The 12941-nt window shown below is 62.8% G+C and overlaps 1 protein-coding gene across 1 annotated transcript; it reads right to left on the bottom strand.

Annotated features, from left to right (window-relative positions):
• Positions 1-320: 320 nt before the first annotated feature.
• On the bottom strand, positions 321-12033 carry LOC147911598 (A-kinase anchor protein 17A-like). The gene is made up of 5 exons (XM_087427904.1): positions 11928-12033; positions 7717-8494; positions 6791-6939; positions 3344-3584; positions 321-2186 (listed from the first exon to the last, which is right to left on the bottom strand). The coding sequence occupies exons 2-5, from the start codon at positions 8476-8478 to the stop codon at positions 1245-1247; spliced, it is 2094 nt and encodes a 697-aa protein (XP_087284030.1). The 5' UTR covers positions 8479-8494; positions 11928-12033; the 3' UTR covers positions 321-1244.
• Positions 12034-12941: the final 908 nt, after the last annotated feature.

Genomic DNA, 12941 nt, shown 5'->3' with positions numbered 1-12941 from the left:
GGGCACCCACGCCTACCTGGCCCCTCGATTTCAGGTGCGAAAAAAACCACTTTTTCTTTAACTCGTTTTTAAAAATAGTTCCTTAGGTTTAAAAAGGTTGCTTTTGTGAATTTGTTAAACTTTACATTCTCGGTAAAAAAAGCAAAAGACCCAGGATTCTCCTCCAGGGGGTTATCGTACAATATGGACGGCTCACGAAACGCATTACTGCAAATCGTTTCTATCAGTTTCAAATATGCTACACTCAGCTCCGCTCAATGATGTCGCCCAAACACCGTAAAAAAGACAAAAAAACCCCCATAAATATGGAAGATGTTAGCTCACTGGAAAAGGATTTTATTTCACCATAAAAATGCAAACTGAGATAAACACCATCCCTCCTAACGTGAACATTACAATTCTTCTTAAGTATTTCTGGGCTTCCCTTGGAGACACAAACGATATAAAATTTAACAAGTTTGCAGCCTGAAATCTGTTTGAAACGTTCCAAGTAAAAATAATTTAGCAAAATGGCTTCTTAAAAAAACCACACACGCTAACCCTGACTAGAAACCAAAGCTTTTGACCAATCTTTTTGATGCTTCTTGACTTGAACGTGTAAAAAGTGAATGTTTGTGAAGTTCGGGAGCACGGGACCGCCCTGTGGCTCTCGCCCAGGTACAGACAGCCCGTCCGAGGCCCGATCTTACAGGACCTGCACCTTCCCCACCCGACTTGAGGCGCCACCGCCACTTTGCTCTCTGGGCATCCCACCCACACCGTGCTTCCCAACCAGTTCAACTGACGAAAACAAAAAGGGAAAAAATCCCACAGGGCGAGGCTTTTTCTTTCCAGTTCCCTGCGGGACCGTGGCTGTGCACACTGCACGACTCGTCCCCAACAATGGAGAACGCGCCACCCGTGAAGTCAGGCCACGGGAGGGTCACTGAGCGCCCACGGGAATTCTCTGCCCGTGGGCACGCACGGGTCTGCAATCCTCCCAGCGGTCGTCCTGGGCCTCTTTCCTGATTTAGAGGAGACTGGTGAGATTAAAGCTACTGGATCAACAGTTTTAAAGGAAAACTAAAGCTAGCGACTGGCGACATGTTTCAGCCAGAGGGCCGCCAGTCGTTCACGGAAGGAGCCTTCCGACGCGCTGCCTCCTCCACGCGGGGCGGCTCCTGGGACGCGGTGAGCAGGACGGGAGCCAGGCCGCTCCCCGGCCCTGACCGTCCCTGGAGGGCGGCGTGGGGGCCCGCCCTGCATTACCTGTTCCAGGCGCTGCGGTGCCGGCTGGGGGACCCCGACCGCGACCTCTCGCCGCGGCGGTGGTGGCTGCGCTTCCTGCCCGAGCCGCCCCCGCGTTCCCGGCTCCTCTCCCTCCTGCCGCCCCGGTCTCTGCTGTGGGACCTCCGCGACCGGCCGTGCTCGGGACTGGCGCTGCGCCGCTGGGGGCTGTCGTCCTGGTGCGAGCGCTTCTTGTGGGCGCGCCGCTCCTTCCGCGGCTGCCTGCCGTCCTCCCGGCTGCCCGCCCGCCGCGGCCGGCTCCTCTCCCTCTTGCGCCTGTCGTCGCCGCTCCGCTCCCCGCTGGCCCGGCCGCGGCCCTTGCTGGGCTCCCGGTTGCACTTGTCCTGCTCGGAACGCACGTCCTTCCTGGGCGCGCTCTGGTCGCAGGCGGCAGGCACGCCCTTGGGGTGCTGGTTGTTGTCGGGGATGCAAGAGAGGACGCCGGGGCACCTCTGGCCGGGCGAGCCGTCGTCGGGGGTGGCGAGGCGGGAAGGCTGCCCTTCCCCGGCCTGGGCCTCCTCGGCGACACTCCCGTTCACGTCTTTGGGCGCGCCGTCGGTCTCTGGGCGGGGTGGGGTCTCCTTGGGGGCGCTGGGGGGCGGCGGGCCGGCGAGGGGAGGCAGCGCGGCGGCGCCCACACAGCCGGCCGACACCGTGTGCAGGATGTCCAGGACGGGCTGCAGCAGGTCGGCGTGGGAGACGCCCAGCTCCTCGTGCGCATGGGGGTCGTCGCCCTTCTTGCTGAGCAGGATGCTGAGCAGCCGCTGGCGCAGCTCCTTCTCCTTCCTCTGCAGCCCCAGCGCCCGCTCCTTCTCCTCCTCCACCCGCCGCAGCTCCGCCTCCTGCAGCCGCCGCCGCTCCTCCAGCTGCCGCAGCCGCAGCGTCTCCTCCTTCTGCTCCCGCTCCTGCAGCTTCACCGCCTGCGGGACAGAGCGCAGCGCCTGAGACGCGTCTCTGCACCTACCTCGGCGCTCCGAGGAGGCGCTGGGGTTCCACACCCCGAGGCCAGGGGCCGCCGGATGGACAGCCTGGCCGGAGCACGGCCCGCCCATCCCGAGCGTGCCCGGGCCAGATGGAAACCCCGTGGCGAAGCTACGTGGCCGGCCCTGGGGCGGGCACGGTGGACGGGGCCCGGGCCCCTCCAGGTCACAGACGGGGCCTGCTGTTAGGTCGCAAGCAGTCGCCGGCTATGGGGAGCTGAGATTATGACAGAGACAGGCGGCCGTGGCCGCCGCCACGGGACGTGCTGGGCCTGGCCTGGGTTAGTGTCTTCAATATTCACCATGAGACAAGAGCTGAGCGGCCACAGGTCTCAGCACGCCTGCCACGCTCCTTCCCGGGGACTTATCACAACTGTAATCAGACAACAGGTTACGGGCTCGCCCCACGCCTGACTCCACGGGGGCACGTGGCCCGCCTGAGCACAAGGAGTGCCCCGCGAGGTCCATCCGCGGGCCCCCGGCTCGCGGGAGTTACCGGTCAGGCCTCCGGGAGGAGCGCGAAGGCTCCCGGCACCGAGAGGGTCGTTGGCACAGCACCGCCTGAGACCTGTCAGATCCACAGCTGCAGAGCAGGCACACGGGCCTGGCCAGGCTCTGGGGACGCCCTGGGGCCACCGCAGGTCCCCACTGTACCAACCAGGTTCGGCCTCGTCCTCCCACCCCAGACCGCTGCCTAGAGGCCTCAGAGCAAGGACGGCTGACCTGACCAGAGCCGGGCACTGCGTCCCCAGCAGGCAAAGAGCTCCAGGGGCAGGGTGAGCTCTGCCTGTGCCTCAGTCTGGGGGACGGTGGCCAGCCCCCAGCCACCCCAAGGCTGCCAGGCCAGCGCCTGGGAGGCCTGACCTCAGGTTAGGCTAATTCCAAGTTCTAGCAGCTTCCAAAGAGGGAAGCGCAGCTGTGAAATCTGAAACGACAGGGGAATCCTACGAGCCACCCGAGCACGGGCGTCACCCCTGGCGTGAGCACGGATGGCCCTCGGTGGCGGTGGCAGGGAGGAGGGGCCGGGACGCTGGCCCCGGGTGTTGGCGGATGGCGGAGACGGCAGCCCGCCCGCCCGCCCGCGCAGCGGCGGGTACCTTGGCTCTGCTGAGCAGTTCCGCGACGAGCCGGATGGACTGCAGGTTGCGCTGTGCCAGCAGCAGCTTGCGCTCCTCCAGCCGGATCTTCTCCTGCAGCTGCTTCTGCTCCTCGGCCTGCAGCCTCTCCAGCCTCTTCTGGCTGCGGCGCAGCTCGCGGGCCCTCTGCTTCTGCTCCCTCCTGCGCAGCTTCTCCTCCCGCCGCCTCTCCCGCTCCAGCTCCTCCAGCTCCCTCTGCTTCCTGCGCCAAGCACACGGGGGCTGCGTCAGCAGGGACGGGGCGTGCGGGCACGCGCCGTGCGCGACACAGGCGGCGTGTGAGCACGTGGGGGGAGCAGGCACCAGGTGACGGGCACACACACGAGGAAGCACTTCAACTCTGTACCCCAGCATAACCCCAGGAACCCCAGAAGCAGCAGACCACAGGAGGGCGAGGACTGCCAGGACCTTTAGAGGGACAGTCCTGCTAGGCATGATCCCAAACCCGAAGCCATGCAGAAAGGGACGGCGTCAACGTCTAATCCTGAACGAGACACGCCACCCAACGGTGGAAAGGCCGACCACAGGCTGGGCACCAGGCTCAGCAGCAAACAGGACGCCCCGACCCACAGCGCTCCCAGCCCCCGACGAGAGAGCCCACGAGTCGGGGGGAAGCGAGCCCGACTCAGGAGGGAACCCCCAACAGCCGACAGCAGCAGCAAGAGACGCTCCACCAACGCCGGCCCGCGGGCCCCCAGACACGACCGGGCAGCGAGCAGAGGCCACCCGAGACAGCTTTCAGCTCGGAGAGGAACCCCTTCTACAATGTACTGGCAACGCTTACACGTCCCCTTCCCCGGGGCTTTCACAAAGAGGCCGTGCGGAACCACGGGGCATAAAGAGGAATGAGATACAAATGGGGGGCACAGCCGCACAGAAGATTCCAGAAGCATTATGTCAAGGCAAAGACTGCACACGGAAGACTATGTCCCATGCAACCTCTTTCACGTGAAATTCCAGAAAAAGCAAACCCACAGGGACAGAAAACCGAGGACGGCTTGCTCTGGGTGTGTCCCCCGATCAAGGGATCCCCGATGGCACGTCCCATCTTACAGACATCCTGTGAGATTCCTAAATAAAAACGATCCGGAGAGCGAGACTTTTCTTTAAATCAACTCCACGTCACGCCCAACTTAGACACTGACAGTATCCTTTCTTGGGGGACGGGGTGGGCAGTCCCTGACGTGAGGAGCTGGAGGCCACCCGGAGACACGAAGACCCTGCCAGGGCGTCTGGAAGAACCCCGGGTGCGTTCACACGGCACACCCGCCCCACATCACCCTCTGGCTTTACAATCTATCAGATAACCGACAGACGGACGCAATCAAGACGTCCAAGCCACTCTGGGCGTAAGGAGACACGCAAGGGGAGAGCCCTGACGTCCTGGTGGGACGTCGACCAGCTACGGAAAAGAGCCAAACCCGTCACAGTGACGCCAGGCGCACAGAGATGCAGTGAACAGACGGTAGCACGGGGCAAGGAAACAAGAATCTGACACCCCTGGACACCAGGAGGACGGGCAGAGCGTCAAGGTCGGGGGCTCACAGTGGAAAGCACCGACAAGCTCGAGAGCCTCCACGGAGGGCCGCCACCAGAAGGTTCCATGACATCAGGGGTCAGGCCCCACAGCTGCCAGAGCTGCGGGTCACAGCGGCCTGGCGAGCCCTGCGAGTGCCCGGGCTCTCCACACAAGGGGAACTGAAGCCCCAGGCTGGTTATCTCTGAGAACAGGCCGCTACCGGCTACATCCTGTTCCCCCTTAGACCTGAACTGCCACCAACTACATCCTGTTCCCCCTTAGACCTGAACCGCCCCCACGAACAGGCTCGCCTGTGACGGAGGACACACTGGGCTCCCCTGGGCCCGGCCTGCAGACTCCAGAGAAAGGGCAGCAGGCGGCCTCGGGGCCACCCACCTGAGCTCGCCCTGGGCACCCTTCCCGCCACCCCGTGACAGTGAGCACAGCAGAGGGTCCCGTCTGGGAACCCTGTGTCCTCACCACGCCTCCCCCGGGCGTCTTCTGTCGTCCAGCCCACAGACAGAGCCACCTGTCCTCAAAGGCCTTTCTTCCTACGACAAAGACCAAGGAAATTACTCCTTTTAAGGAGCCCCTAGAGCCACTTTCAGAAGTGCTGTGGGAAGACTCCTGTAGGACCGACAGCTCGGGGCTTCTGGGTCACGGCCGATGAGGGAAGGGCGAGGACCATGCCCGTCTGGACAAGGGCTGGGCCGGTCTGCTCGCTGCAGGCCGTGTCTCTGACTGGGCCCTGCCCCTGCCCTTCCTGGTTCTGCCAAAGACAGCGAGCTGACCCAGGGTCTTCTGACCAGCATAAAATCCAGGCTGCCCCCTCCCAGCGCTGCCTCCTGAGGACGGCCATGCAGCCAGCACGGTCCATGCTCCCCAGCTCCCCACATCCTCCTCTGTGCACTGCTGCGGCCTCGCTTCTGGGCTCCTGACGGCTGACGGAGGGCCCTCTACCCGACCCACACCCACACCCTCACACGCTGTCCTCCTTGTCCTCTGCGGGCCAGCAAGCCCAGTCTCCTCCGGGGAGCAACAGGGGCGAGGTCCAAAATGACATGTATGGTCTGGACCAGCTACCCTGGACCTGGGCTCTACTGCAAAGATGGAAACAGCTAAACGCAGAAACATTTCTGCATCTGCGTTACGGACGCCACTGAAGAACAGAAAACCAAACAAGACCCCCCGGGGCGGGGAAGTCAACTCAACATGGAGACAGACAGGAAGACTGGTCGGGGATGAACCCAGCCAAGTCCATCACGTCCAAGTCAGCAAAACACAGCCGCGTAGGAAACGTGCCTCGAAAACGCACGCACACGAGAACGCTGGAAAGAAATGCCAAAAGTACAGCGGAGGTGACGGAAGATGAAGGATTTCTCCTATTCCCAGAATTCAGGTAACATCGTTGGTTAGATCACCTACAACACAAGAACAAAAGAGGAAAGGGGGAAAGACCGCGACCTGAGTTCGCCCTTCGACGTCTGAACGGCAATTATTCAGAAGACCTCTTAACGGAAATTGGTTTTTACTAGAATCCGGGCAACTTCATCGGCTCTCTACCTCACTCTATTAAGGCAGCTTCAACAGAAATGCAAAACCACAAAACGGCCGAGAGACGCTGTTTCTGCGGGCAGGAGCATGCACTGGGCCCGCGGGAGGTGGCTCTGAGGGACGGTGCAGTGCAGGCGCCCGGCAGAGGCCGGGCCAGACCCGGGACGTGAGTCAGGCAGACGGGTGGGAGCGCGCACACTTTCCGCTGTGTCTCCAGCAGCCCCTCACGCTTGCACATGCGTGAATACACACACACGTGCACACACACGAATAGGCACACACACACGCGTGGGTGTCAGGAGTAACTCTGAAGGTGCGGCTTTCACAGACAATACCTCTCCTCGGCTCTCTGCCTCTCCTCCGCCTCCTTCTCACGGCGCTTCTGTTCTTCCCTCTGCTGCTCCAGCTCCTGAAGCTTCTGCCTCTCGAGCTGCCGTTTCTTGATGGAGGCGTCGCTCAGGTGCTTGGTCGAGTCGAAAGAAACCTTAGAAGAGAAACAGAGCGCACAGTCACCCGGAAGCACTCTTTAGACACAAGGAAGCGTCACCTACGCAGGGCGGGCTCCCGCAGACGCACGGAACCCCGTCATCTCGCAGAAGGCGAGCCACCAGAACGCCTCCGCTCGGGCACGCGGGGCCCGGGATCCCGCAGACGCGTCTGAAGAGAGTCCGTGAGCGGCTCCCGACCGAGCTCCTGCACCGAGGCCCCGATTCAACCGGGGAGTACGAACTGACACGGAGCACCAGTAACTCGCCTTCGCCCTTTATTAAAATAAGAACGTCACCCCTCCACAAGGCCATTCACCCCTTCTGCTACCGGGGCCCACCACGCCCTCTGACGATGCCACCCCGCCAGCTGTCACAGGGCCCGTGCAGCCTGACGGCCCCATAACCCCAGCCCCTCTGCCAGGCTGGTATCCTTGTCTCTGCGAAGCCACCACGAGTCACTAGCAACACCCAGAAAAGGACCTTTCTGCCCTCGTCTAAAGGGACGTTTCCGTGGCCCCAAGTGCTCTGGCCTCAGGCACGGTTATGACTCCTTTCAGAGCGCCCGTCTGTCACCAACTCAACTACCCTAAAATGTTTCGCTCCTTAAAATACAGATCCTGTAAGAGCCGAAGTGTACGCCACTGGTTTTCTCTCTGTGTCTGAAACCGTACCAAACGCAGGCCTGCTGTCCTTCTATGGACAGGGGACCGTCCCCCGTCTGGAAGAGAGGCCGGGGCACAGCCGCCGCCCTGCCTGGAGGGGCCGGGGCTCACCTTGATGTTGCAGGCCACGGCCTTGCCGTCCTCGCCCTTGTACATGAGCTTCATGCCGCGCAGGGCGCTCATGGCCTGGATGAAGCCCACGTACTCGCGGTACTGCACGTACGCCTCAAAGTTCAAGTGCCCCCCGAAACTGAAGGTGTGGAAGTTGCGGCCGGTCATCTCCTCCCGGTAGGGGTCTAACATGGGGATGTCCACGTTGCGGATCTCCCCGAACTTCTCAAACACCTTGAGCAGGACCTCCTCGCTGGGCTTCTCCGAGCCCGACTCCTTGAGTGCGAACCACTTGCAGGGCAGCCCCTCCAGGTGGATGGTGTCCGGCCGCTCCCCGGGCAGCGTCTCGTTCATGTCCTTGGCGTCGCGGAAGAAGGAGTCCCAGTCATGGCGGGTGGGGAAGTCGATCTTGAACTCAGCGGCGCGCACCTTGAGGATGTCGGAGAAGCCACTCAGCTTGATGGTCTTGCCGTCCAGGCAGGCCAGGAAGGACTTGACGAGGCTCTTGTTCTCCACCTCGCCCTCGAAGCGGATGAAGTCCATGGTGCTCTTGGAGATGCGCAGGGTGGAGAACTGGTGGCTGTGCACCATGCCCTTCAGCCTCTCCATCACCTCCCAGTTCGAGATGGACTTTCCTGGCTGCTTCAGCTGCGGGAGGGCCACGCTGATGGTCATCTTCGTGATGGGCTTGAGATAGAGGCCGTACGCAGGGCAGAGCTCCACCGCCTCAGACGTGTCGTGGACTATGGTAGCCGCGGCCATAGCCGGGGCGTCGGGCCTGAAACGCAAACACAGACCGTAAGGGCCAGGCGCCGGAGGGCAGTGTCCCCGTGCTGGCCGGCACGTCCGGCCCGGAGGGGAGGAACAAGTCTGCTTCTCTGCCACGTCAGGGAGACTGGTCCCCACCTCATCAAAAGATCACCTGAGATTGGGCTTTTTGCTCTGATTCATCAGATTACACTAAAGGGGGAAAAACACCTTTAAGGAGGTTTGGCAAAAACTTTTAAGGAGGGTTGAGTGCCCCAGCCTCTGTCAGCACTGACCCAGCCCAATACCTAGAAGCGGCTCTCCCAGCGCCGGGCTGAGCTCGGCTGCCCCTAGCCCCAAGCTAGAATCATGTCGTTCCACCGGAAGGCACAAACACCTCCCTAAGGCAGGGACGCCCTAATGGAAAGAGCCCAGCTGCAGGACCTGGGAGGGTTTGCGGAGGAGGAGGCCTATGTTTCCACTGAACACACAAGGAGGGAGTTTCAGGCGGAAGAAACAATCGAGAACCGTCCACTTTAATATCTCCACTGTGGGCAGACGCATCCTTTTAGCCCAACTTAAAGGGAAAAGGGCAAGGGCCTCTCCAAAGGTTGGGGCTCAGAGGGTGTCTGCGCCTTCTCCCTCCTCCCCTCTTCTCCAAAGCAGGTCTTCCTACTGGTCTGACTGGTCCGTGCTTCCAGAAAGCCAGCCTCCAGCTGAGCTTGACCCACAGAAACCCAGACACTACAGGTGACTGTGCCCCTAAGCCCGCCCACCCGCCAGCTCGGGTCAGAGGCCTCTTGCCACGCCCGCGAGGCACAGCCCAGTGCAGGGCTCCAAGGCAGGAGGGTCCAATCGGGACCAAAGAGCCACTTGCGGGGTCTGGGGTACAGGAGAGGGACTCAGGCCTGTGCTGAGACCAGAGGCATCTCCTAGGACCCTAAGGGCCACACAGGGAGCCAGACCAGGCAGCACCCCCTCTGGCCAGGAACCGCAGTATTCCCAGCTTCCCTGGCTCCCCATCTCCCCAGTAACGATGGCAGCACCTCGCCTGCCCCTGATACCCCAGGCCACCCCCAGCAGCCCAGAACCACCCCCCAGGCCCCCTTTCCCCTCTAGTACCTGTGGCCCCCCCCAGCTGCCTCTGGGCCCCAACTCCCGCCTCATCTCCCCAAGCCACCCCCACTGTCCTGTCCGTACCCTCCCGGTACACCCCCTCTACCCTCAGTACCCCCAGGCACCCCCACCCCCTAAAGACCCTGTTACCTCCACCCCCTACTGCCCAGACCCCTCTGGCACCACCCCCAGACCCCCGCCTCCCTGGTACCATCAGTGTCTCCAGCCACCCCTGGCACCTCTGCCAGCCCCTCAGGACCTGGGGCCCCCAGCTCCCTGCAGACTCCCACCTTCAGTACCTCTACTAGCCCCACAGTGCTCGCCACCCCTCACCACCCCCCAGCCCCTCCAACCCGCCCTCAATACGCCCAGGCTCCTGGTAACCCCGATCCCAGTACCCTGGACTCTCCAGGATTCCCCTGATAACGCCTGACCCCGCTACCCTGCCCCCAGACCCCCACAGACCCCGGTACCCCCAAAAGCCCACAACTCCAGGCCCCTGTAGACCCAAGTCACCCAGCCCCAGCCCCAGGCCCCAGATCCCAGCCCCCCAAGAACCCAGACCTCCAGCCCGCGGCCACCAGACCCCAGCCCTCCAAGAACCCAGACCTCCAGGCCCCAGACCCCGGCCCCCCAAGAACCCAGACCTCCAGGCCGCAGCCCCCAGACCTCCGGGCGCGAGACCCCAGCCCCCCAAGAACCCAGACCTCCAGGCCCCAGACCCCGGCCCCCCAAAAACCCAGACCTCCGGGCCCCACACCCCAGCCCCACAAGAACCCAGACCTCCGGGCCCCACACCCCGGACCCCCAAGAACCCAGACCTCCGGGCCCCACACCCCGGGCCCCCAAGAACCCCGACCCCCGGGCCCCACACCCGGACCCCCAAGAACCCAGACCTCCGGGCCCCACAGGCCCCCAAGAACCCACACCTCCGGGCCCCACACCCTGGCCCCCAAGAACCCAGACCTTCAGGCCGTGGCCCCAGACCTCTGGGCCGAGACCCCAGCACCCAGACTCCAGGCCCCCAAGAACCCAGACCCCTAGGCCCACACCGGGCCCCCAAGACCCCAGACCTCCAGTCCCCACACCTGGCCCCCAAGAACCCAGACCTTCAGGCCGTGGCCCCAGACCTCTGGGCCGAGACCCCAGCACCCAGACTCCGGGCCCCCAAGAACCCAGACCCCTAGGCCCCACACCCCGGGCCCCCCCAGAACCCAGACCCCCCGGCCGCGGCCCCCAGACCCCGGGCCCGAGACCCCGGCCTCCCAAGAACCCAGACCTCCGGGCCCCAGACCCCGGCTCCCCAAGAACCCACACCTCCAGGTCCCACACCCTGGCCCCACACCCCGGCCCCCCAAGAACCCAGACCTCCAGGCCGCAGCCCCCAGACCTCCGGGCGCGAGACCCCAGCCCCCCAAGAACCCAGACCTCCAGGCCCCAGACCCCGGCCCCCAAAAACCCAGACCTCCGGGCCCCACACCCAGCCCCACAAGAACCCAGACCTCCGGGCCCCACACCCCGGACCCCCAAGAACCCAGACCTCCGGGCCCCACACCCCGGGCCCCCAAGAACCCAGACCCCCGGGCCCCCCACCCCCCCCCCCCCAGAACCCAGACCTCCGGGCCCCACACCCCGGCCCCCCAAGAACCCACACCTCCGGGCCCCACACCCTGGCCCCCCAAGAACCCAGACCTTCAGGCCGTGGCCCCCAGACCTCTGGGCCCGAGACCCCAGCACCCAGACTCCGGGCCCCCAAGAACCCAGACCCCTAGGCCCCACCCCCCGGGCCCCCCAAGACCCCAGACCTCCAGTCCCCACACCCTGGCCCCCCAAGAACCCAGACCTTCAGGCCGTGGCCCCCAGACCTCTGGGCCCGAGACCCCAGCACCCAGACTCCGGGCCCCCAAGAACCCAGACCCCTAGGCCCCACACCCCGGGCCCCCCAAGAACCCAGACCTCCAGGCCGCGGCCCCCAGACCCCCGGGCCCGAGACCCCGGCCTCCCCAAGACCCCAGCCCTCCGGGCCCCAGCCCCCGGCTCCCCAAGAACCCACCCCTCCAGGTCCCACACCCTGGCCCCACACCCCGGCCCCCCAAGAACCCATACCTCCAGGCCGCGGCCCCCAGACCCCCGGGCCCGAGACCCCAGCCCCCCAAAAACCCAGACCTCCGGGCCCCAGACCCCGGCTCCCCAAGAACCCACACCTCCAGGCCCCACACCCCAGCCCCACAAGAACCCAGACCTCCAGGCCGCGGCCCCCAGACCCCCGGGCCCGAGACCCCGGCCCCACAGACGAGCCCCCCGCCCCGGCCCCAGACCCCGGCCCGGCCGGCGGGGGCGGCGCTCACCGGCGCGGGGCTCCGCCTGCGTCCCCGCCGCCGCGCTGGCCCAGCTCCCGCGTCCCCGACCCACAGGCGCGGCCTTCCCCCCGGCGTCCCACCGTCCGCCGGAGGCGCCACCGACACCGCCCGCCCCTGTGACGCACTTCCGCTTCCGGCGCCCGGGCCCGCGGAAGCTGCCGCGCGGCGGCCCCAGGTTTCTCCTCGCGGCCCTGGACCCGCCCCCGGGGGCGGGACTTCCGGAGGCCCTGGGCGGGGGCGGGCCGGCCCGAGGTGTGCACTGCGCGTGCGCAATCCCGCCCCGCCCCCCACGCCGCTAGCTGTGCTCGGAGCCTGCCGAGGCTGCACCGGGGGTCGCGGTGCGGGGTCCTCTGCCTCGCGGGGCACGGGAGCAGGGACGCGTGCTTGCGCCTAATTGTTGCTGCAATTATACGTCATATATGACAATACAAGTTAATTCTAGATTTTGTGTTTAGTATCTAATTATTTATTAATTTTTAAATTATTTTTGTGTTTGTGTATATTGATTAATTGTACAATCGTATATAAATACATAACATAAACATAACCTTATGGCACTTTTATATTTATTTTTTAAATTTTTATATTTTTACAGAATATTTGTTTACTTTTGATAACATATGACAATAATATATAAATGATATATTCGCTATTTATATGTACTTTATATACCGTAGTACTTTTAAGTAAATGTGTAATAATATGTAAATTTTAAATATAAATGTATAATAATATATTTCAAATATTATGTATAGTACGTTTTATATATTCTTATATAATCTTATAAATTATAAATATTTTAGACGTAATATACTTTATATAATTGTGTAACATAGTTACAAATTAACAAACTGTAATTTGTGAAGCTCCCACACTAAGCCAGATGCTGCACAGGGCATGGGCATCGGATGCCGCAAATATGTGACAAGTCCCCAAACTGAAAATCCAGTGTGGGAGAACAAGACACAGCCCCCCGGGTTGTTCATCATGGGCTGCCAGAGG

This window comes from Ceratotherium simum, chromosome Y, assembly GCF_057802395.1.
Source record: "Ceratotherium simum simum isolate JZ-2026a chromosome Y, ASM5780239v1, whole genome shotgun sequence".
Lineage (NCBI taxonomy): Eukaryota > Metazoa > Chordata > Mammalia > Perissodactyla > Rhinocerotidae > Ceratotherium > Ceratotherium simum.
This window is presented reverse-complemented; position numbering and strand designations above follow the sequence as displayed.